The 26,531-nt window shown below is 42.5% G+C and overlaps 1 protein-coding gene across 2 annotated transcripts in view; it reads right to left on the bottom strand.

Moving 5' to 3' along the window:
- SYT9 (synaptotagmin 9) overlaps positions 1–26,531 on the bottom strand; it is a 216,508-nt gene that overhangs the window by 35,979 nt on the left and 153,998 nt on the right. The window contains exons 4-6 of one of the 2 annotated variants that reach the window (XR_008620313.2): positions 16,901–17,021; positions 14,941–15,112; positions 12,439–12,563 (exon numbers count right to left, since the gene is read on the bottom strand). Coding sequence is in view for 1 of the 2 variants with exons in the window: in XM_003819106.5 (XP_003819154.1) it covers positions 12,439–12,568; positions 14,941–15,112; positions 16,901–17,021 (423 nt within the window). In the remaining variant the exon portion in view is untranslated. Of the gene's footprint in view, positions 1–12,438; positions 12,569–14,940; positions 15,113–16,900; positions 17,022–26,531 lie in introns of both variants that reach the window. The other variant, XM_003819106.5, reaches the window with a different exon arrangement.

The raw sequence follows: 26,531 nt of genomic DNA, 5'->3' as shown, positions 1-26,531 counted from the left end.
AAGGGGGGTGGAGGTGCCACACACTTTAAACCAGATCTTGCAAGAACTCACTCACTAGCATGAGGGCAGCACCAAGCCATGAGGGATATTATCCAAACACCTCTCACCAGGCCCTACCTCCAACATTAGGGTTCACAATTCAACATGAGATTTGGGCAGGGACAAATATTTAAACTATATAATTCCACCCCAGCCCCTCCCAAATCTCATGTTCTTCCCATATTGCAAAATACAACCATGTGTTCCCAATAATCCCCCAAAGTCTTAGGTCATTCCAGCATTAATTCAGAAGTTCAAAGTCCAAAGTCTCATCTGAGACAAGGTAAGTGCCTTCTACCCATGAGCCTGTAATATAAAAAATCAAGTCATTTACTTCTAAGATACAATAGAGGTACAAGCATTGGATAAACATTCCCACTCCAAAAGGGAGAAATTGACCAAAAGAAAGGGGCTAGAGGCTCCATGCAAGTTTTAAACCCTGCAGGGCAGTCATTAAATCTTTTTTTTTTTTTTTGAGATGGAGTCTCACTCTTGTTGCCCAGGGTGGAGTGCAATGGCACAATCTCAGCTCACTGCAACCTCTGCCTCCCACGTTCAAGCTATTCTCCTGCCTCAGCCTCCCGAGTAGCTGGGATTGAAGGCACCTGCCACGACGCCCAGCTAATTTTTGTATTTTTAGTAGAGACAGGGTTTCACCATGTTGTCCAGGCTGGTCTCGAACTCCTGACCTCAAGTGATCCACCTGCCTTGGCCTCCCAAAGTGCTGGGATTACAGGCGTGAGCCACCATGCCCGACTGTTGTTAAATCTTAAAGCTCCAAAATAATCCTTGACTCTATGTCCCATATCCAGGACACACTGGTGCAAAGGGTGGGCCCCCAAGGCCTTGGGCAGCTCTGCCCCTATGGTTTTGCAGGGTTCCCCCCCAAGGATGCTCTCATGAGCTAGGGTTGAATACCTGTGGCTTTTCCAGGCACAGGGTGCAAGCTGTCAGTGGATCTACCATTCTGAGGTCTGGGGGCTGGTGGCCCCCTTCTCATAGTTCCCTTAGACACTGCCCCTGTGGGGACTCTGTGTGGGACCTCCAATCCCACATTTTCCCTTAGCACTGCCCTAGTAGAGCTTCTCTGGGAGGGCTCAGCCCCTGCAGCAGGCTTCTGCCTGGGCACTCAGGCTTTCTCATACACCCTCTGAAATCCAGGCAGAAGCTGCTAAACCTTCACTCTGGTACCCACAGTTAAGCACCTGCAGGCTTAATGCCACATGGAAGCTGCCCAAGCTTATGGCTTGCCTTCTCTTAAGTAGCAGCTGGAGGTGGACCTGGGCCCCTTTGAGCCATGGCTAGAGCTGGAGCAGTAGGGATGTGGGGAGCAGTGTCCTGAGGCTGCACAGGGCAGTGGGGCCCTGGTCCTGGCCCACAAAACCATTCATCACTCTTAGGCCTCTGAACCTGTAATGAGAGGGGCTGCTGCCAAGGTCTCCGAAATGCCTTTGAGGTCTTTTTCCCATTGTCTTGGATGTTAGCACCTGGCTCCCTTTTAGTTATGCCAATATCTCTAGCAAGTGGTTCCTCCACAGCTTGCTTGAATTTCTGTCTTGAAAAGCTTTTTCGTTTATTGCCACATGGTAGGCTGCAAATTTTCCAAACTTTTACACTCTCCTGCTTCTTTAAATATAAGTTCCAACTTTAAGTCATTTCTTAGGCTGTCAGAAGCAGCCAGGCCACATCTGGAATGCTTTGCTGCTTAGAAATTTCTTCTGCCAGATACTCTAGATCATCACTCTCATGTGCAAACTCCCACAAATCCCTAGCGTATGGACACAATACAGCCGAGTTCTTTGCTAAAGCATAACAAAGATGACCTTTGCTCTTGTTACCAATAAGAGCCTCATTTCCATCTGAGGTCTCATCAGTCTGGACTTCACTGTCCATATTACTATCAGCATATTGGTCACAACCATTTAACCAGTCTCTAAGAGAGTTCCAAACTTTCTCTCATCTTTCTGTCTTCTTGTAAGCCCTCCAAACTCTTCCAACCTTTGTCCATTACCCAATTCCAAAGCTGCTTCCACATTTTCAAGTATCTTTATTGCAATACCCCACTTCACTTCTGGTACTGCTTTTCTTGCATTGCTATAAAGAAATACCTGGGACTGGGCAATTTATAAAGAAAGGAGGTTTAATTGATGTATAGTTCTTCAGGCTGTACCAAAAGCATGGTACTGACATCTGCTTGGTTTCTGGTGGGGCCTCAGGAAGTTTTTATTCATGGCAGAAGGCAAAGGAGGAGCCAGCATCTCACTTGGCAGAGCAGAAGCAAGGCAGGGTGGAAGGTGCCACACACTTTTAAATGACCAGATCTTGCAAGAACTCACTATCAAGAGGACCGCACCAAGCCATGATGGATATGACCCAAGCACCTCCCATCAGGCCCCACCTCCAACATTGGGGATTACAATTCAACATGAGGTTTGGGCAGGGACAAATATTTAAACCATATTAATTGGTTTTATGACTGCTCTTTAGTAAACTTTACTAATATGAACACTTACTATTAATATGTAAAGCATCTAAGCACACACCATTCAGATCCTAAGCTATGAAGGAAAAAATCACCCCATTGTTTTCCTGCCTTATTCATAACTGCTTCTGTTTCTGACAATTTGAGTATAACTCATCATAGTGTACCATATACCTAAAAGTTACAATTGCATTATGTAATTTCTCAATGAATTGTAAAGTTCCCCTTGCTTTATAGAAACCCTCTTTTCTTTATTTCAAGCATTTTGATTATCAATATCATCACATTTTACATCCTGAATTTTATCTAAGGTGTGAAAAAAATATGTAATTCTACCACCAATGACTGAAGACTTTAAATATACATTTGAGTTTTACATAAAAATAGATAATGTAGAAATAAAAATAATACTAGAATTGCTAAAATTATTGTGTTAAAAGAGTGTAGATCTTCATTTTTGTTGTAAACAAATGAATTGCAGTACATCACATAAGACAATGAAGGGAAAGGACAGCTATGTGACTGACCTTCACTCCTGAGGAACTGTGCCTTTATCAGCTCAAGGGAGTGATCATAAAATGAAGAGCTTCCCACAGGCCCTGAGACTCCATGTAGAATTTGAATAACATATAAATGCAAAAGGAAAACAGTTTTTTTCTTAACCTTATATAATATTTGTATGTCACTGAGAGTCAAGTGTCCCTCTTTTCACCATGCTTGTTTTAACACACAAGTTAATTATCTGAACATTAATAATTTGCTCCATTAGGAAAACTTTAATGGGAGTGTACTGTGGGCCACACACTTTGTTAGGTATTGGACATACCACAGTGAGCCAGGCAGAAGAGCTGATCTCGCGACAGCTTTGGGAATGGTTCTCTTCACTCCCAAAGAACACCAACTGGGGCAGTGTGAGTGTTCACCTGTATCCTAAATAAGATGTTTTTCATTTCAAATAAAATAAATTCTGCTTAATATTGCTTACACAACCAAGGGAATATATACGTTTACATACTTATAAAGGCCAGAGGTAACACTATGTTTGGGAGAGGTTTGATTTAGGAGCTCAACCACATGACTGAGAATCTGGTTTCTTTGTATCTATGGGCTTGGTTTCTCCCTAAACCTGGATCTTCTATAGAGATCCAAAGAAGCCACAGCTGCTCCCAGGGTATATAGTGCTTTGTTTATATCCAACAAGAAAGAGAGAGCATCTTTGTCCAAACATTCACACCAAATGTTTTATAATACTCTTGGACTGAATCAGCGTATGCAGTGGTAATCCTTATGGTTAGCTTGACAGGTTTAGCCTGGAACTGTCATATGTACCATCACCAGAGACAAGGATGGAGCCAGGCTCCCTAGAATCATTAGTCAGAAATCAGGGCCATCAGAAAAGGGGCTTGATGCTGGGGAGGCAACTAATAAATATTCACTCTGTCGGTGTATGGGTGCCCACAGGACTGGGCAGGATCTTTTGTGAGGTTCCCTTCTGCTTTTTGTTGCTGGAGTGTGAGTACTAAAACCACCTATTCCAACACAGACCCTCCATTAATTTGGCTGTACTATTCTATTGTCTTCATTACTACAACTTAAGTATTCACTCATGGGACTTCCCAATTTCTATTCCTTAGAAAGCATCAACAGTTTACACCCCAAGACTCTTTGAATCCCAGGCTCAAAATCCTCAACTTGCTGTTCCACCTCAGCTATTATACCATGACACTGATCCAATCCTAACCAAGGTCCCCACCTCCCCACTTCATCTCCCTCGTCACATGGAGAGACCCACCTTAAACCACACTTCAAAGTCTCAACAAATGAGACTCTGCCCTTCCCCTTCCATTACCTGGGAAAGCAATAAACTCAGCTTTCTCTTATCAATAGGTTGTTCTGGTGATGTTTGGAAGACAGCATTTGACAAGTGCGTCTTCTGAAAGATTCAAATCCAGGAGCAGTGGGCTTCCTGAATGTCCTCTGCCAGGGTGCTCCGCCTTTGCCCCAGGCCCCATTCCCCAGGAGGGAACAGTCTTCCTACCACCAGACTATCAGGAGGGAGTGTGTTTCTTTCAGAGAGTGGCATAAACCACTCTGGTTCATTTCATCTGCGGGGAAAGAACTGGCCTATCATGTTAGCAATCACCTCTGAATGCCATCCCTGGAGATGGAGACAGCTGATGGCTCAAGCCCATTGTCATCCACCTTCCTATTTAATAGCTATTCAAGTGTGCAGCAGGGATGCTCCAAGGCAGTGACTACTGGAGCAAGGTCATCTGTAATGACAGGAGAGTCAAGATGCAGTCGACTTTCTGTTCAGGCAGAAATGTTATTTTCTACCACATTGTCATTATCTTTTATACCTCTAGTGTTTACCCTAAGTACTCCTATGTTTTGTATGATTACTATCTCTACAAACCTTCAGAAAAGTCACAAAAGTCACCCATCCCTGACAAAGATGAGAAAATGCCTACCGTCTCTCTCTCTTTTTTTCTACAGATAATTCAATACAAGAAAGAAGATTTGCTTGGGAAGGTCTGAATGGCCCTAGCTTTGTTTGTTAACCATAACCTCTACCAGCTGGAAACACAATGCCCCACTAATACTAACAGTGCCTGCTTGTCCAAACAGCATTCTGGCCACTTACAGCAATTGACACAAATTCTAACAGGTCTGTTAATGTTTTTCAGATCCTAAACTTGTAGTAGATTTTTATGTTCTCTGCAATCAGTTTTGCTTCAGCGGCCCTGCAGGTGTTTATGCGTGCTGGCATGCTAAATCTCACCATTCAAAATAGTTTATTTTTTACAACAAAATCTGAAGAATAATTTCTTCATTTTGTCAAAAAATACCCCATTCCTATTATTTTTCTCTTCTTTATCTTCACAGGTAGATGGGGCAAAGCATTACCTTGTGTAAAACTGCTGCTAAAATATATTCCTAGTGAGAAAGGTCAACTTGTGGGCTAAAGTCCTTGTCACCTCCTGATCAGTTTTCACTTAGGGCACAGCAGTCTGCCATTCACCATTGGGATCTCTGTGTGTTTCTTCTCTCTTATGAAAGGAGATATTGAGTGCTCTAGGACTTGGCTGCCTACATCAAGTAGAGGGGGACCCTCATGATTCACTAAGGGGCCTCAGTTCTGAATATTTCTCATTATTCAAAAATGCAAAGCCATTGTCATTACGTGGCAGTTTATTGGAACCAAGGGAGGAATTGGTCCCTTTTCATGTTCTTCTCCTACATACAGCAAAGGTAATTAAAACTTGGAGCTTAATAAGGGCCATCTCTATTTGAACAGCCTAATACAAATCCATTCTCAATACCTTTTTACACCTTGTCTGAAGTGACTTCTACTGTGTACTCCACTGCATGGGAATTCTGGAACTTTAGAACGAAGGGAACTCAATTCATTCTACATATATCTCATTCATTCATGTTTTTTCATTTGTTCACCAAATGCTAACTCAATACCTACGTAACAGAGATAATGTTCTTATTGTCTGTAAATCAGAAAATGCATGCATTGAATAAACACCATATATTCTTAGAAGCTGAGGGCTGATAACTCAAGGTAAATGATCAGCTAGTCTCCTATGAAATAAGTATCTTATTTCATGTTACATGTAGAAATGACCATGTAACTTTATCTTAAAGCCAGGCCTTATTGAGAAAAAGGGGATCCAAATTCCAAATGTTTCCTTACATGTTGAGAGGAAACCTTGGAGGTCTGAGCATGAGTCATAGGTAGAGAGAAATCATGCTAAGATATATAGTGTTTCCACCAGACAGGAAGAGGAAGCAGAGACCCTTTGGCAGAAGAGACACAGAGAAGAGAGGAGGAGAGGTTCTGGCTTTACCGTTCAGGCTTGAAACCGCAAGTTTAGATGGATTGAGGGGGAAGCTTAAGGCAAACATGACCCCTGGGCCAACACAGGCTAGAGGAACAATGTAGAAATGACCGTGTAACTTTATAGGCATGAAGAAGATGCCTGTGATGGCACTGAGTCTCCTGTGGCTCCCTCGTGTGCCCAAATGCCTGAAGGATGTGAGAGTATTGGTTGTTAGAATTTCAGGGAATTCCACCAAGTGGGGAATGACTCTGTATTAAGGGCTGCAAAGAAAAGCTCCCAGGCCAAGCATTGAGTGGGAGGTGCTACCTGCCCTCAGGGATCCACAGGGACTTCAACAGCTGATGTGGGGTCTCATCAGCCTCAAGGTGGCCAAGTTTCTATGCTGAGACTATAGCCCACAGTTACACCAGCCATGATCCTCAGCAGCAGAGGTAGTGATGATGAAGTCTGATGCCCAAAGACAAGCAGAACAATATGCACAGTTCCAGCCAGTGCCACGAGGTAGCCTTTGTACTTCCCTATACCTAGCTGGGACGGAGGAAGGAAGGAGAGAGGAGACCCCTAGGAAGAGGAGAAAATAATTATCCCAAAGAGATTGACATAACCTGGAAAAAACCAAGAACTACTAATTAGCAAGATAAAGTTCGTTTACCTCTTCCTGTTTCTTACCAAGATGGTATGTATCCTTTTAGATAATAAATAAATTTATGTTTTCTTGCCCTATTTTAATGTGATTTAAATGTTTCTTGTTTTTTCTATTTTCATTCATAACAAAAATTTTGTTCTCAGAGACACTGAGACATGAGACACGATGCTGGACTATATGGGGGGAGCACCTCATAATATGGGCAAGATATTGCAGCAGCATGTAGCCCTCCACGTCCTGACTGCTCACTTCTCTTTTGCCATCCCCTAACACACGTATTAGGCTTTTGCTATGTTCATTTACCTAGCCCATAAGCCACTCCTTCAGAGGGCAATGCATGGAATTGGCAGCCTTGGTTCCCCACCAACTGACAGGGGTCTGGAATTCAGGTGTTTCCAAAGACCTGCAGTCTTGGGTGCCTTAATGCTTGCTGAGTAGCAGCACTTTCTAGGACTTTCCCTATTGTATGTTTCAGTCCATGCTTTTCTTTTTTTCTTGTCTCAGTGTTCTTCCCTGCTAGTCTGGTTCTCAACAAGACCCAAGCCCTGCAACACACCCAAATCCCCTTGATGGGAACCTGATTTCCTACGTGGCTTTTCCCAGTCACCCCATGCTCTCCCCACTCCCATCTTTCGTGGTGAATTGCTCCTTTCCTAAATCTGTTGTGAATAACAATTTGGCCATAGTGCTAAAGCCTCTCACTCCTCACTTTAAATTCCTTTGGGAAACAGTCATTCATGTTCATTTTAGACAATTTCCCTGTCCTGTGCGGACTCTTCTCAAGAAGTCTACTCCCAAAACTCCTGCTGAGGTAGGTCCAGGTCACATTTTCATGACCCCAGACCTACAGCAAATTGCACCGGGATGGACACCTAATCAAATCTTGGGCAATCAGATACATTCTCCTGGGCATATGTGGATCTCCAAGACTCCAGATGGGCCCTGCTGGACACTTGATAGATAATATCTAGAGATGGTTTACACGGGCTGCTTGTGTAACTACAAGTCTGGGTAACTGACAGTTGCTGTAGTCCTTTGACTCTAAGTTTATACCCTACTAGAGGCTGAGGGTGATAAATGAGGGCTCTGTTTATGTCTGGGCATCTAACTGCCTTCTGGTTATACTTGGCATTATGTAATTCTGAGTTGAAGAGGGGCAGGAGGCTCAATGAGCTGGTCCCAGCAGACAGTCAGACATGCAGAACTTTTGTAGCTGTATGTACGTGTATGCACAAAGGCTGAGCTTGGAGTGAGGCAGACATCCAAAATGGGGCACGCCTTGAGTAGAACTTTGGTGTGTGGAATCCTACACCTATGCCTATAGGATAATATTGCTGATCTTGACTATATATTCTGATTGGATTCTCTTTCTTCTTTTAGAAAAGTGAAATTTCATTTAACCAGATAGTGTCTGTGTCTCATCTTCCCACCAAACCAAGATTAGTACTTATTCATACAACAGATGTTACATGGCACTACACAGGGAAGCGATGAAAACTTGGAACTATTTCCTATTATTCTCCATGAGGCTTATGATGTTGGTCATCTTGACATACAGGAGGCAGGAAAGGTGTTGTGATATGGCCAGGCCAGAACCATCTTCTCTTGAATTGGTGGAGGAGGGTGCCGTGCTAAGGGAGCTCTTAGAGCTCTGTCATCTGAGGCCCTATGGAGGGGGTGCTCCGATTCCTAAGCCCTAGGCAGTCTGCTTGGGGGAGTTTTCACAGCTTTCCAAACCTTTGGCATCATGGGGAGTAAAGGGAGCCCTACTGGCTGACCTTTGAGTGTGCAGTGAATTCATCCAGAATCCCTGCGAGAGAAACGGATTTTTGAACTCACTGGCTTTGAAGATTCCATCTGCCACCTGCCCTGGCAAGGTCAGGGTGTATTGGATGCAACCCTGAGCAGGCTGCCAGATCTCTGCAGGGCTCAGAGTTTAGACCTAACCAATTCCTCAGCAGTGAAGAGCTTCTGCCAGGCCAGCCTCCCTCCATGCTAAATCCCAGGGCCCCCATCTTCGTTCTCTCTCCCTCTCTCTCTGTCTTCCATACACACATGCTCATGAGTGCACACTCACATACTCTGTTATCATGAGCACTGAGATTTAATTGCTGGTTTTTGTTTTAAAGAAGACATTTAAAAGGTTCTTAGAGAGCATAACAGCAGCCTGTCTTTAAGGCCAAGGAAAAGAGGAAAGAAACAAAACTTAAATATGTGCATCTGTGTTTAGCCAAGTACTGGATGACCCCTTCCCCCACTCTGAGATGATGGCTCACTGGGGTGCAGGAGTGGTGGATTCCCGGCCTTTCTCTTATTCTCCATGACACACATGGATGATATTTCTTCATAGGACATAGTCCCATAAGGACACGCAGCAGCCCCTCAGAATGTGGGGCATACATAATAACAACTATAACTGAAAACTTTACTGAGTGTTTATTATACATCAGCTACAATGCTGCATTTCATATAAATAGATTGTTTAATCCTCACCATCCCTCTTGTGAGACAAGCACTGTTATGGCCACTTTACAGATGAGAACACTGAGGTTCAGAAGGGGAAAAACAAACATCTAGTGAGTGGCAGGACAGCAATTCGAATATAGGTCCTTCCAACTCCAAAGTGAATGTTTCTGGCCAGTCTGCCTGTTGCCTCCTCCATCCTTACAGCTGCTAACGAAGCATGGCCAACCTCTCCAATACTGTTTTTCATCTCATCTGGTACCATTGCCCCAATTCTGCCAGCTCAATGTTCATTTTTAAAAGAAAAAGCATCACTTCCTCTCTCAGGATGGATCTGGAGTCCCAGACGTGTACTTCAAAGAGACAGGAAGCAACAGGGAAGAGGCAGCCTCCCTCTGCCTCTGCTTATAGGAAGGTTTGCCCTCCCCCTGCTTATATGAAGGCTTGCCCTTCATATAAGCCGCACAGGCATTTCATTTCCTTAGTTCTGCTGTAACAGTTCAGAAATGACCATTGTATTGGCCAAAGTAATTTTAGCCGCTGTAACAAATGACTTCTAAGTTTCAGTGGTTTAACCCTAATGGCATTTACTTTTCAGTTACATAACTGTGGAGCACAGATTTCCAAAAAGCTGAGTGTTTGGGGTTTGAGGAATATCTCTCAGGTGAATGAATTTATATCACACTTTTTCTCCACAGTGAAGGAAAAGGCCTCCAAGACCTGCTCCCTGCACTCTCCTTTGTGTAACACGTGCATATACTGCCACTCAGGGGCCCGTGTGCAACACTCCGCCCAGGACTACTCCCCTGCCTAGGTCACTGAAAAAAAACTGCTTGTGCATGAATCAGGGCTCACCTCTCAGCCCTACACCACACACCTCATCCTTACCCCTTTCTCATTTCCTGTTTCCTGAGAAGCACAGAGCTTTAACACTCTCTGATACTCCTAATTACAAATAAGAATTAAAGTCAGCAATGGCTCATAAGGGTGCAAAAAGTCTATTACAACTCTTCTAAACGCCACTGCTAGTGACAGGCCCCCAAAATCTAATAAGCCCACAGACGGACTCCTTTGAGAATTCCACCAGGAGCTGAAGCAGTGAGGTATAGTTCAGTGAGCACCAGTCTCCAGCTCCTTCTCAAGTGGCTCATAGATCCTGTGGGTCTCCCTTAGGGATCAATTTTGAGTCTAGGAAAGAATGATTCTTTGCTCCTATGGCCCAGGGGCAGAACTATCCTTAAGAACCCGCAAATTAGGGGGTCCTAGGCTCTTCTTGAATACATCTGGGTGCCCTGATGGTTAGAATCCATAAACCCTGTCTTGCCTTCTCCTTCCTGCACCACCTCCAACAAAGATGTCCCTTGGTTCCCCTGTCTGGGTTTGGGGCCTCTCTGCCTCTCTGCCTCTCCACAGCCGCCCTGTGTTCACTTCAGCCAGACTCACCTGACTATCAATGGCAGGGGTGCCCACACTGGGTGAGGCTCTAGTCTTGGCCTCTCAGATGGCTTTGCATGGAAGAGAGCTGCCTGCACCAGGAGAACAGAGGAAAGCTCTCTGCCTGGAACCCACGCATCCTCAGTAAATAACTGCTGCTGCCCTCCTGGCTTTCCAGCTCCCGGGGGCTCAGTTCTCTTTACTTATTGAGAGCATGAAGGAGAGATGCTTCACAATCTCCTCTAAGCACAGTAAACGTCTCTCTCCTTTGCGCTTTTGTAGCACTTTATATGGATGGAAATGCTTGTATTTGTGCCTCTCGAAGATTAGTTTACATGTCATCTTTTGTTTATTTTACAGTCTGTAAGTTCTACAAGGGAAAGGACTGTTTCTTATTCACATCTGTATTTCCTGTAGCTATTATAGCATTTGACCCTCAGACATGTTACTGAGGGAGTGCAAATTATTTTTGAGAGAACAAGTTAGTGAATAAATAAGAGAGTGAATCAATGAGCAAAGATAAGTAGGGGAAGAATGAATGAGAAGTAAAGGGGGAGGGAGTGAATGAATGAGGATGTGAGTGGCAGAATGATGGCCGGTTGACTCCAGGTTTTCACTTTCCTCTTCTCTGCAAACAGAACCCTGGTTTTTAGTTGGACACATTGACACCCAACAAAAAGGTTACATTTCCAACTATCCCCTGCAACTTGACATGTCCATGTGACTAAGTTTTGTGACTAAATTAAATGTAAATAGCAGTCTTGCATGAGAATTCAAAGAGAATCAAAAAGGGAATGTGTGCCCTTTTGGCTCTTGCCCTTTTGCACATTTTTGTGGCCTAGAAAATATGCAATGGTTGGAGCTTAGCAGCCATATTGTATAATGAGGGGACTTCAAGGAACAAAGCCACACTGGGACTGTGAGGCAGAAAGATAGAAGTCTAGGTCTCTTGTTGATCATGGAGCTGCTAAGATACCCCAGACTGCCTTCCTCTAGACTTTTTGTATATAAGAGAGAGAAATAAATTCTCATTTCATTTGTTTTTAATTTATAATTGGTTGTTTTGGTTTTTATTATATGTAGTTGAACCTGATACTAACCCACTTGCCCAGAATCACAGGTTGGTGCCAGAGCTGGTCTTAGAATCAAGTCCTTATGTTTTTTCCAAAGTCAGTCTCAAGTCACTGTACGAAGGCCTGAAAGTCCCCACTCACCCACACCTTGCAGATGCCCTCCAAGTACCAACCCAAAGCCTTAACACAGAAGCAGAGAATCTTGATCTTTTAAAAATACAATCAAAATGAGGGATGATCTCTGATCAATACTCAAAACCTACCAGACTGGTGGGAAGCACAGATTCAGCCTCAAATTGAATGCAAGTCCCAACAGCCCCAGGAAATGCAACCAGGAAAACCTGTCTATGACCATAGATCCTGGTGCACTCATATGTTTGGCAGCTCCTGCATTTCAACAGTAAAGCATTTACTCTTATGCAAAGTGGAGCATGTGGATTAGGGTCTTACCTCCACCAGGGAATGCCAGTGTGCAATGGGCTTCCGAGGATATGACAACATTTCACTCCAGTGGTCTCTGCCCAGCCTCTCAGCCTCGTTGCCTACTTGACACACGCCGATGATCTCATTGTGACCTACACTGTGAAAATGGCCCACAATAGTTTTTTCTTAAAATTTTGGTATGTAAGATCAATAGCTACTCAATTAAACTGATGAAGGAATTGGGGACGTGGTTGTTTGTTTTTTTTTTTTTTTTCATTTCCTCACTTAAAACTACAGGCTAAGCTTCACGGCCAATAGGACTTGGGATCTAACATATACCCTGGCTGTCCTAACACTGACATGGGTCAACTTGTTTCCAAGAACCTTGTTCAAAGAACCCCATGATTTGTGCTAAGGATGCCACCTCTCGTCCTGGATCTAGGCTGGCCTCCATGTAATAAAGAGGGAGTCATCTGAAATGAGTTTCTTGCAATAATGGCTGCTCTAATTCCCACAAGAGGCAACCAAGCATGGGTGAGGGAGCAGTTTTGTGTCTGGCAGCCATGGGTCTTCAGCCCACAAACTAAGATAAGTGAAGGAGGCTTATGGATCTTCCTGCTTCCTCTCTTTAGAGAATACTGTTATTGTCTTATACTTGTCCCTCCTTTCTTCTAAGTTCAGCTTCTTTGGCCCACTTAGTTTCCCAACTATAGAAAGATACATAGCTCCTTTGACCTTGAGGCTAATATTTCTTTTTTTTTGAAATGGAGTCTCACTCTGTCACCCACGCTGGAGTGCAGTGGCATGATCTCGGCTCACTGCAACCTCCAGCTCCCGGGTTCAAGCAATTTTCCTGTCTCAGCTTCCAAGTAGCTGGGATTACAGGTGCATGCCACCATGCCTGGCCAATTTTTGTATTTTTAGTTGAGACGGGGTTTCACCACGTTGGCCAGGCTGGTCTCGAACTCCTAACCTCAAGTGATCCACCTGCCTCAGCCTCCCAAAGTGCTGGGATTACAGGTGTGAGATACCATGCCCGGCCAAGGCTAATATTTCTGAAACTCTCCCTAGGTAGGTCCCCGCCTTGAGACATTTTTGTTTTCTCTAGCAGTTTTTTTAAAAGTCCCTGGTATAACTGGACTGATATGGCCAATTCTTTAATTCTATGGGATCCAAACTCACATACTTTCTCTTTTTTTTTTCCCTCCTGCAAAGATGAGTGATTTTTCTCCTATTTGTGTATGGAGCATAAAGGTGAGATGAGGGTGGGGAGGTCACGTGAAGGATATTTGAGTCTCTGCCCATTAAAATCAAATGCATGCAGAAGCCCCATGAATTCTGCCATGAATTTTTCCAGGCCAGATTCATGAGTTTACTGAGAATTAAATTAAGGCAGAGCTCACATAATCAGATTTGTCCATGCAGGAAACTTGGCAATAGCTTAAAAATTGCTGGCCTAGGCTTCCACAGTTGGTGGGCAATGTCCCCTACTGGGGCCTGACACTGTTGGTGTTGTTTCTTGCCCACAGGAGATGGGACAAGGCCTACTGCTCAGCATGGGCTGTCACACTCATGGGCAGCTGAGCCAACCCACGTGCTCCTTGGGTTGGAAGACTGTCATGCTTCACGCAGGCATCTGCTGGAAAGAGTGTTCAGGTCACTGAAGCTGCCTTCCTGGTATTTCAGAGGTATGTGGGAAAATTCTTAGTCACAAATAATATTAGAAGTCAGAATAATTTTTTTAATAATTGTGTCCAGACCACGTGGGAGGTTTCCAATTAAAGAGAGACTTTCCATTTTAGTCTAATGACTGGTTTAACATGTATAATTCCCTGTTGGTACTTCCTTTGCATATTAAAATGACTGTTTTTCAAATCTGTCCTTTAAATACACAATTGGCTACAATGCAGGCTATAAATATCTCTTCTGTGCTGTATTAATTAAAAAGTCGAGCATCTTATACATTTTAATATACCTTGTCATCCATACTGATTCTAGCACTTTCAGGAGAACATTTCTGTGTTTGTTTTCAGACTTAAGTAGAAGGAAACAATCTTTATTAAATACTTGTGAGAAGGAAAAAGATTGAAGTTATGTATTTGGAAATGTTGATGGTCTGGCGAAAGTAATCATTCTGCCATTTTGAGTGGAATCTTTCCAATGAAGGGCAGTTAGCACTGCCTGACAGAAGATAAAACCTGTGGGGCCACAGCTCTCCAAGCTGAGATTCTAGGAGTTGTGCAAAGATGAAAAGGGGAAGAGGTGGAGGTTGGCGGAGGATGTAGGAATAGGAAAAAAAAATGAGAAAGGGGCAGAAAAGAATGGGAGTGCTGAGAGACACTTTGGTAGTCTGACTCTACAGCATGGTTTAGAGGTGACTCCTGTCAATGTGCTTCCCACGCACTGCTAGTTGACTCATTTCCTGCAGCCTGGGACGCCAGATAAGAATCTGTGGCTGCTGCTCCCCCTCCGCCTTCCCAGTCCTGGGCACAGTGAACTTGCACTGGAAAAGAGTTCCAGGTATCTCACCGGTCATAGTCCATGACTGCTATGGACAAGTGGATTTGGTCAATGTTCTCGGGAGGGACATCAAAGACTATGGCTTCGTTGTAAACAGGATTCAAGGTGTTCCTCTTGGTGGATGTTTTCCTCTTCTTCAGTCGTCTGCCATCACACATCAGCGAGACTTTCACATAGGGATCTGGACAGACCATGAGAAGCAGGAGTACTGTGAGGATACGTATAGATTTAGGTGGGCAGTTATATCACTGTGAGTTTTCATGGACTATGGTATGCTGAACTCCTTTACCTGCCTGCGGACTGGAGTTGGAGGATTGTCATTAATATGATATCTGGGGAGCAACTAGTTAGGGTAATTAAGTCACTCATTCAAGAAAAAGCACAGGATACTGTCTCCTGAAAATGTGTGTAATTTAAAAATAGTTTGAAAACATCTGTTAAGGAATTAGGAGACATTCCAGCTAGAACTCAAGACTGGCCTGGCCAGGATAGCAAGAGAAATGCACCAGCATTTCCAAGGCTGAAAACAGGCCCCCCAGCTCTGAGCCACCTCAGGGAATCTTTTCAGGTCTTTAAGAAAGGGAATTCCTAGACTCTGAATTTCTGAATTCCTAGAGGACAGAGAACATCTGGGAGTGGAATTCCTTAAGTATAGAGACCTTGAGCCCCTAGAGTGGCCTGCCCTTGGGTTGCAAAAGGAGAAGCAGCTCAGCATATCAGGGAGAGAAAGGCCACAGGCTTCCTTGTGGTGCAACACTGTGATGGGGTAACAGGTGGCAAGGCTGGCCTCTGCTCCAGATAGGGCTCTTCTGGTCCTAACAGCTATCTCACTCTTCTGTTTACGGGGAAGTCCTTGTTCTATTTTCACCTGCATAACCATGCATTGCTCTGACTCCTACATGCAGTCCAGTAGGGACTTAGATGACCAGAGGGACCACAGCTTTTTTTTCTTTCTGCTTAAAAAAAAAACACTGGGATATAGGATGCAGAATATATTGCATCTGATGTTCTTTGATTTCAGAGGATGTAAGCCAGGGTGTACTGGGTGTTTTGTGACCACATTTGGGAAACACCTGCAGAGGTTGCTTGTGAATTTGCACAGTTAGCAATGCATATAGAGGCATTTTTTTTTTCTTGTTAGAGTTCAGAATTTAATGCTTGGTTTACTGGAAAAATCTAAAATTCACAGTTCCCTTTAATAAGGACATAGGATTGTTCTCAGTCTTCAGTGAGCCTGGGATGATGATATTTGAGGAAAGACCCAATTAGATAAGCTTTATCAGTGTGTGTAAATGGTAGGTCCAATTCACAATTATGGTGAGGGAGACCCAAGAGAGTACTATTGTCCCTTGTTATCCACGAGGAATTGGTTTCAGGACCCTTCACAGATAGGAAAATCCAAGGATGCTCAAGTCCCTTATATAAAATGGCATCGTATTTGCATATAACCTACACACATTCTCCCGTATACTTTAAATCATCTCTAGATTGCTTACAATACCTAATCAGGCATAAATGCTGTGTAAATAGTTGTTATACTGTATTGTTTAAAAAACTGTATTATTTTTATTGTTGTATTACTTTTTCCCTGAGTATTTTTAATCCATCGTTGGTTGAATCTACAGATGTGGAACTGGTGGATATAGAAGGCTAAATGTAATAATAACAATAATTAACAATATGTAGCACTTAATATATGCTAGCACTGTTCTCATGGCTTTATATTTATGAATTCAGTTTTACAACAGTCCAGTGAGCCAGACACTATAATTACTCTCATCTTACCGATGGGAATCCAAAGCTCAGAGAGGTAAAATGACTTGCTCAAGGTCACACAGGTGTTAGGACTAGGGCTAAGCCGAGGCAGTCTGGTTCCAGAGTCAATGTGCTTTATTGCCATACTAAAACTTTATAAGGTACTTACTACAGTAGAAGTGCATGAGGAAGTCTGAATTTGAAAATGCCCCACCTGATGCTCCTGTTATGTCCATTGCCTTTAAATTCCTTGCTTTTATAATGGTAATGGTCAGCCTGCCAGCCGTTGGAAGATAGCACAGGGAAAACATCAGCTCTCCCAGATCCACGTTGTCCTGTTGAGAAAGCACAAACTAAAGTATTAGAAAGTGTCTCCAGCCTGGTGTGCAAGAGGCTCAGCTTCAGGCCACACTGAAAGGGAACACACTGCCCCTTTTGCTCAGCTTGTAGAATCCCTGGTATCTCTTCCGTTCATGTCAGTCACAGGGAGAATAATAAATCCCTGCACTTTGGGAGCACCTCACCCCGAGGAGGCATAGCCTATCTTTGGATGGCAAAGCTGTAACCCTGTTCAGGCCTCTGCCACCATGTATCCAGTCACCGGCAGCCCTGTACAGACTCATGTGTCCAGGTAGCCCAGAACACATCCCCCAGTGCATAAGTCTCACCGCCTTAACAAATCCTCCACAGACTCCCCTATGTGGCTCCACTCATATCACTACTACAATGCACACAGAGCCTCTAAGTCAAAGTTACACAAACAGGTGCCCTCCAGTACTGTAGTGCCCCACCCACGGCCCAGGGTAGCTCTGCACACAGCCCTATGCAGCATCATGAAGCCTCTCAACAGGTTTCCACACCACCCCACACACTCCCCTACACAGCCCCCTCAAACTTGCGACCATATCCTCCCTGTATACTCCTGCATACCTCCAATCTCCCACACGCAATCCCCATGCCACAGAGCTCAGCACACACCCTGGCTGCACACAATCTGTGCAGACCAGCACACGGCTCCACTGGACCCTGGAAACTTACAGTCTATCGCATAGCTCCAAATAAGGACACTGCATGAGCCTGAGAGTGGCACCCTGCGAGCCTACACATTCAGAGCCCTGGACACACCCAAGTACTCGCCTAGTCCCGCACAGCCTCCTTGCAGGGAGAGAACAGAGACCCAGACCCCCAGGTGGCCCTGCTGCCTGCCTTTCACAGTTCCACTTTGCAGCAGCTCTTTCCTTTTGCTGGCGTGCCTCCAAAGACCCCCATTTCCCTCCGCTGGGGAAGATATCTCAGGCACTGTGCAGCCATTCAGATAGGTCAGAAGACACAATTCTCTTTCTCCTTTTTAGCTCAGGGAGAGTATAACCAGAAAGGAGGGGAAAAAAGCCATTTCATTTCGTTTCAATTTCTGAGAGATACCTGAGGTTATCGAGCTGAGGTGCCTGTGTCTAATTAATACAGTTTCCTACTGACAATGCTCTGGGGATTCAGGTTCTTGCCCTCAATGTCCACAGCTTTCCCTCCCCTTCTCAGTTCTCCAAGGATGCTTCTATTTTTAGAAGCACAGATTCGGCTCTGGAAGGTCACCTTGCCCAACCTCCCTTTCTTGATTGCTTTCACAGGAGGATGAGGCAAAGGGGTCTATTTGGTCACTAAGGCAGACTCTGTGCCTTCTTGCATCATGCACTGCTTGCCCAGTGTAAATAAATGACCTCTCCTTGCAAGCTAGGCTTTCCTGGTTCCTGGAGCCGTGACCTCAAGGGACCCATGTGACTGGGCATTCCCCTTTTGGGAGATATGGGGGCTTGGGGACTAGAATTCTATAGGACTGGAGGTTTTACACACAGCAGACTCTGGCTTGTTCTGCGGTGCTGGGTTCCCTATTGCAGGAGCAGTGTCTGCCCTTACTGAAGAGGGAAGGATTGACCCAGCCTCCTGCTGGTGGCAGAAAGGAAAGAGAGACCACAGCTGTCCCCACACATCACCCTTTTGTTTCCTGACTCCCTGGCCCACTTTGCTCTTCAACTTCTGTTCTTCCTTTAAAAGGCTTTTCACGGCACCTAGCTCTCTCCTCTCCCCTCATCCTTCTCAGAAAATCTTGGTTTGGCAAAGTAAATACAGAATTAACCAAAACTATGCCTATGAAACTTCCTAATCAATTCTTTCAACATACATTTCCTGAGGGCCCGCACTGTGCACACACTTTGTAAGGTTCAGCATGTGAAAATGCATGCCGTCTAATCTCTGCCCTCAAGGCTGAGGCACATAATTAAATGTGATGTGTCAGATTACTTCCATGCTAGGTATGTTGGTTTGTTTGTTTTCCTCCGACATAAGCCCATTCAAAAATATTTATACAATATGGCTATTTGCTCATAAGTTAAAAGAGAAAAAAATCAAACCTCAGACTTGATGGTATATTCAGAATGTAAACCAGGCAAAAGTCCATATTTGTACTTTACAAAATAGCAAATTAGCTGGGTGCAGTGGCACGTGCCTACAATCCTAGCTACTCTGGAGGCTAAGGCAGGAGGATCACTTGGGCCCAGGAGTACAAGTACAGCTTAGGCAATCTAGCAAGATGCTGTCTCTTAAAAAGAAAAAAAAAAGGAACAAACAAACAACAGGCAGCTATGTGCCTCTACCATGGAAAAGAACCAAAATAGCAAGTAGATATTCACACTTTGAATAGATCATCTAAGAGAGAACACTGGAATTCCACAAAAAAGTGACAGGAAGCACCAAAGGTAACAAAGGAAAAGGAAGCACTGTAGCCTGCTCGGGGGGGTTGGCTGGGAGTTGGGAGAAGCTCCCTAACACAGGGAAAGGGTAAGTGAGAGACCTCCCAGGGTCCACATTCCCACCACATACTATCTTACTTACAGGAGAGCCCCTCGATCCTCACAGGCCTAGAGACTAACACAGAGAGCTGCCTAGAAATTGCACAGTGGTATTGCTTCAAAGAGGGAGCTCATGCTGTGACCCACAGGCCTGTAAGCCCTGAGCAGCACAGTGACATTCTGAAAGCCGAGCCCCTAAAGGACTATGTCTTGCCCTGGTTTTGATGCCACTGATGCTACCACCAGGCCAGGGAGGAGATGAGGCCAGATACTTTTGTGCACCCTAAGGATAAATCCCGCTGTCACTAGAGCTGCAAGCTGCTGGGGGACTGAGGCATGAGCAAATCACATGCTGCACAACTACCTACCTATGCTGCTCGCAATGAGAGTGTCTGTGCCCTCCCCAGTGGCAGCCCTGAACTGAAGCCACCAGTGTCCTCACCTGAGCATTCTGCTGACTGCCTGGGGACCACCTTGTTCCTACCTATCATAGCCATGCCTGAACATATTACCAGGGGACCTGAGGACAAGTCTCAATTCTGCCAACCTAGTCCTGTCTCCTCAGTACTTGAGCATGCCATCCAGGGGCTTGGAAATCACCCAGCCTAGTCCACCACTGTTGGCACATGTGCACTCTTCCCAGGGTCTGAGGTGCGGGCAACTCAACCCCCTGATAACCACCACAATTGGCACCCACTTGCAAGCACCACGAGACTGGCCCATCCAACCCATTACAGCTCAGACCAACTTGGATTTCAGTGAGTGGCCCAATCACTGCTATTGCCATTGCCCACATCAAGTCTGCTGACCAAGGGCAAGAGAACCAGTCCACATGCCAGGCCCACTGCTGCCACTACTAGCATTTCAGCAAGCCACCTGGAAGCCCAGTAATTGGCCCACTTGGACCCACTAATACCAGAGCCAGCATACATCACTCTGGGGCTCAAAGACAGGCATCTTCAGACCACTGCTGTACCACTGGCCTACCTAATAACCTAGTTCCTGGTAAACTTTACCACAGCCTCCACTAACCCACACCCTAAGCTATCAAGGAAATAAATCACAGATACCACTGATACTATTTATAGCCAAGGAGATCATACAGAAACTACGCTATTGCTTGCATCCAAAATCAAAGCCAAAGTGCCCTACTCAACCAACATCATAGATAATCTTCAGAGAAGAGTCCTCTCTACAAAAGCAAATTTAAAAAACATGGAAGAAGTGATTGTTACATCAGATGTGCAGATATTAACATAAGGACACAGGAAACACGAAAAAGCAAGGAAATATGACACCTTCAAAGGAACACAATAATTCTACAGCAACAGATACCAATAAAAAATCAATGAAATCATGGGTAAAGAATTCAAATTACTGATTTTAAAGAAGCTCAGCAAACAAGATAATTTTGAAAAACAATACAGAAAATTGGAAAAGAATTCATCAAAGAGATACACATTTTTTTAAAAGAACCAAACATAAATTCCGGAACTGAAGAATTCATTGAATAAAATACAAAATACAGTCAAAACCTCCAACAATAGATTAGATTAAGCAGAAGAAAGAATCTCAGAACTTGAAATCTTTTGAAATAATCCAGTCAGACAAAAATAAATAAAAAGAATAAAAAAGAATGAGAAAGGCTTTGTGACCTATGGGACAACATAGTGACTCAATATTCTAATTATCAGTGTCCCCAAGGGCAAAGAGAGAATGAAAGGGTTAGAAAATCTATTTAATGAAATAACAGATGAAAACTTCCCCAATCTAGAAAAGACTCATATAGGGGGCTCAGAGAACCCCACAAAAATACAGAGCAAGAAGGTCTTCTCCGCAGCGTATTATAGTCAAACTATTTAAAGTCAAAGATAAAGAGGGGATTCCAACAACAGCAAGACAAAAGTGTCTAGTCACCTATAAAGGAAACCCCATCAGGCTAAGAAAGTATTTCTCAGCAGAAACAATACAGGGCAAGAGAGACATATTCAAAGTGGTGAAGAAGAAAAGCCACTTAAGTATATACTATGTAGCAAAATTATCCTTCACAAAAAAAGTCCTTCCCAGAGAAGAAAATGCTGAGGGAATTTATCACCACTAGACTGGCCCTAGAAGAACTATCCAAAGAAGTCCTAAACCTGGAATAAAAAAGATAATATTTACCATCATGAAAACACATCAAAGTATAAAACTCACTGGTACACCAAACACACAAATGAAGAAGAGAAAGAATTCAAATGGTACAACTACAGAAAACAACCAAACCAAAATGACAATTAGAAAAAAAGAGAGGAATAAAGAACATACAAAACGATCAGAAAACAATTAAGAACATGACAGGAACAAAGCCTTGCATATTAAAAGCAATCTTGATGCCGGGCGTGGTGGCTCACACCTGCAATCCTAGCATTTTGGGATGCCGAGGCAGGTGAATCACCTGAGGTCAGGAGTTTGAGACCAGCCTGGCCAACATGGTGAAACCCCGTCTTTCCTAAAAATACAAAAATTAGCCAGGCATGGTGCCAGGTGCCTGTAATCCAAACTACTTGGGAGGCTGAGGCAGGAGAATCACTTGAACCTGGGAGGCAGAGGTTGCAGTGAGCTGGGACTGCGCCATTGCGCTACAGCCTGGGTGACAAGAGCAAAACTCTGTCTCAAAAAGAAAAAAAAAAAGAGATACTGAATGGAAATAGATTAAATAATCTGCTTGAAATATATAGACTGGTTGAATATATAAGAAAACATTATCCAACTATATGCTGCCTACAACAAATACACTTTACCTGTCAAGATACATATACACCCAAAGTAAAGGGATGCAAAAAAATTCCACTCAAACAGAAACCCAAAGTGAGCAGAAGTAGCTATACTTATATCAGATCAAACAGACTTTAGGTCAAAAACAGTAAAAATGACAAAGACAAAGATGGTCATTATATAATGATAAAGGGATCAATCCAGCAAGAGGTATGATACAACAATTCTGAATATTTATGCATCCAACCCTGGAGTGCCCAGATTCATAAAGCAAATATAACTAGAGCTAAAGAGAGAGATAGACTCCCATAAAATAATATTGGGGAAATTCAACACCCCACTTTCAGCATTAGTCAAATCATCTAGACAGAAAATCAACAACAACAAAAACTTGGATTTAAACTACACTTGAGACCAAGTGGAACTAACACACACTTACAGAACATTTTATTCACAACTGTAAAATATACATTCTTCTAAGCAGATGAAACATTCTCCAGGATACAGCATATGTTAGGTCACAAAACGATTCTCAACAGTTTTAAAAATCAAAATCATATCAAGTATCTTCAGGTCACAATGGAATAAAACAATAAACCAATACTAGGAGGAACTCTGGTACCTACAGATACATGGAAATTAAAAAACATGCTTCTGAATGACCACTGGGTCAATTAAGAAATTAAGATGAAAAGCAAAAAATTTCTCGAAACAAATGTAAATAAGACATGTGCCAAAACCAATGGGATAGAGTGAAAGCAGTGTTAAGAGGAAGTTTGACATAGGCAATAAATGCCTACATCAAAAAAGTAGAAAGATTTCAAACAAACAACCCAATGATGCATCTCAAGGAACCACAAAAGCAAGAATAAACCAAAGTCAAAATTAGAAGAAAAGAAATAATAAAGAGCTGAACTAAATGAGATAGACTAAAAAATACACAGAATAAATGAAATGAAAAGTTGATTCTTCAAAAAAAAGATAAACAAAATTGATAAACCACTAGCTAGACTAACCAAGAAGACAGAATACAAAACAAGAAATGAAAAGGGAGATATTACAACTGATACCACAGAAATACAAAAGATCATCACACACGATTATGAATAACTGTACACTAACAAACCAGAAAACCTAGGAGAATGGATAAATTTCTGGAAATATACAAGCTACCAAGATTGAATAAGGAAAAAATAGAAAACCTAAACAGACCAATAATGAGTAGCAAGATTGAATCAGTAATACAAAGTCTCCCAAGAAAGAAAACCCAACTACTGGATGGATGAACAGCTGAAATTTACCAAACATATAAAGAAGAACTAATACAAATCCTAAAACCATTTCAAAAAATGAAAGTGGAAAGACCTCTCCTCAAGTCATTATATGAGACCAACATTATCCCAGTGACAAAACCTGACAAGGACACAACAAAAAAGAAAACTACATAAATCCTCAACAAACTACTAGCAAGTCAAATCCAACACACATCAAAAAGATAATATACCATGACCAAATGGGATTTATACTAGGGATGCACTGATGGCTCAACATATGCAAATCAATAAATGTGATACATCACATAAACAAAATCAAGGACAAAAATCATATGATCATCTCAATAGATGCAGAAAAAGCATTTGATAAAATACACCATCCCTGCATGATAAAAACTCTCAATAAACCAAGTGTAGAAGGAACATGTCTCAAAATAATAAAGGTCATCTATGACAAACCCACAGATAACATCATACTGAATGTTAGTATGAACACTACTACTGAAAAGATGAAAGCCTTTCTTCTCAGATCTGTAACTCAACACAAATACCCACTTTCACCACTCTTATTCAACATGGTACTGGAAATCTTAGCCAGAGCAATCATGCAAGACAAAGAAATAAAAGGCATCATTCAGAACAAGGATCTCTGAGGAAAACAAATTAAAAAAATGAAATAATAAAATAAAAGGCATCCAAATTGGAAAAGAGGAAGTCAACCATTTCTTTGCTGATGATATGATCTTATGGAAAAACCAAAAAACTCTTAGATTTGATAAATTTAGTAAAGTTTCAGAATGCAAATCAACATACAAAAATCAGTAGCATTTCTATATACTGATAATGAACTAGCCAAGAAAGAAATCAAGAAGGTAATCCAATTTACAATAGCTACAAAAAATACCTAAGAACAAATTTAACTAAGGCGTTGAAAGATCTCTATAAGAAAAACTACAAAACACTAATGAAGAAATTGAAGAGGACAAAACAAATGGAAAGACATCCCATGCTCATGGATCAGAAGAATTAATAATGTTAAAATGACCATACTACTGGCTGGGCATGGTGGCTCACGCCTGTAATCCCAGCACTTTGGGAGGCTGAGGCGAGTGGATCACCTGAAGTCAGGAGTTGGAAACCAGCCTGACCAACATAGAGAAACCCCATCTCTACTAAAAATACAAAATTAGCCGGGCATGGTGGCACATGCTTGTAATCCCAGCTACTCAGGAGGCTGAGGCAGGAGAATTGCTTGAACCCGAGAGGTGGAGGTTGCAGTGAGCAGAGATCATGCCATTGCACTCCAGCCTGGGCAACAGAGTGAAACTCCATCTCAAACAAACAAACAAAAAAACAAAATCATACTACCTAAAGCAACTACAGACTTAATGCAATCTCTATCAAAAAAAATGTAATTTTTCACAGAATTAATAAAACAATCCTACAATGTGTATAATACCAAAAGAGAGCCTGAATAGCCAAAGCAATTCTGAACAAAAACGACAATGCTGGAGGCATCACACTACCTGACTTCAAAATGTACCAAAAGGCTACAGTAACCAAAACAACATAGTATTGGTATAAAAACAGCCTTATAGACAAATGGAACAGGATAGATAGTACAGAAATGAATCCATGTATTTACAGCCAACTGATTTTTGATGAAGGCACCAAGGAGAAAGAATACATTCTTCAATAAATGGTGCTGGGAAAATTGGAGATCCACATACAGAAAAATGAAACTGGATACCTATGGCTTCCCATGTACAAAAATAAACAGAAGATTAATTATAGACTTAAACATAAGACCTGAGACTGTAAAACTACTAAAAAAATGGAGGAAACATTTCAAGACATCATTCTGGGCAAATATTTCATGGCTAAGGCCTGCCTGAAGAGCAGACAATAAAACAAAAAATAAACAAATGGGATTATATTAAATTTATTAAATTTAAAAGCTCATGCACAGCAAAGGAAACAATCAACAGAGTGAGGAGAAAATGTGTTGAATGAGAAAATACTTGCAAACTAGTCATCCTATGAGGGACTAGTATGCAGGATATAAAAGGAACTCGAACAACTAAAAAATTTTTTAAAAACCCAAATAATATCATTAAAAGTGGGCAAAAGACGTGAATAGATATTTATCAAGAAAAGACATACATACAAATGGCCATCAGGTTTATGAAAAAATGCTCAGCATCACTAGTAATTAGGGAAATGCAAATTAAAACCACATTGAGATATCATCTTCTCCCAGTTAGAATGGCTATTATTAAAAAGACAAAAAATAACATGCTAGCAACAATGTGGAGAAAAGGGAATTCTTATATACTGTTGGTGTGAATGTAAATTAGTACAACCACTATGGAAAACAACATGGAGTCTTCTCCAAAAACTAAAAATAGAACTACCATATGATCCAGCAATGCCACTACCAGGTATTTAACCAAAGGAAAGGAAATCCGTGTATCAGAGGGATACCTGCACTTGCATGTTTACTTCAGGGGTATTCTTAACAGCAAAGACATGGAATCAATCTAAGTGTCCATCGACGGACAAATTAATAAAGAAAATGTGCTATATATATATATGTATATGTATATATACATATATATATATGCAATTGAACATTATTCAGCCATAAAAAAGAATGAAATCATGTCATTTGCAGCAACAGGAATGGAAATGGAGGTCATTACGTTAAGTGAAATAAGTCAGGCACAGAAAGACAGATACATGTTCTCACTCATATGTGGGAGCTAAACAAGTTAATCTCATGGAGATAGAGACTAGAATAGTAGATACCAGAGGGTAGGAAGGGTGTGTGGGTGGCAGGTGGGATATAGGGAAGTTGGTTAGTAGATATAAACATACAGTTTGATAGAAGAATAGGCTCCAATATTCGATAGCAGAGTAGAGTGACTATAGTAGCAACAATATATTTTATATTACAAAGTAGCTAGAAGAG

Source organism: Pan paniscus, chromosome 9 (assembly GCF_029289425.2).
Source record: "Pan paniscus chromosome 9, NHGRI_mPanPan1-v2.0_pri, whole genome shotgun sequence".
Taxonomy (NCBI): Eukaryota; Metazoa; Chordata; class Mammalia; order Primates; family Hominidae; genus Pan; species Pan paniscus.
Note: the sequence above shows the minus strand (reverse complement) of the source record. Positions and strands in the feature narration are given on the sequence as shown.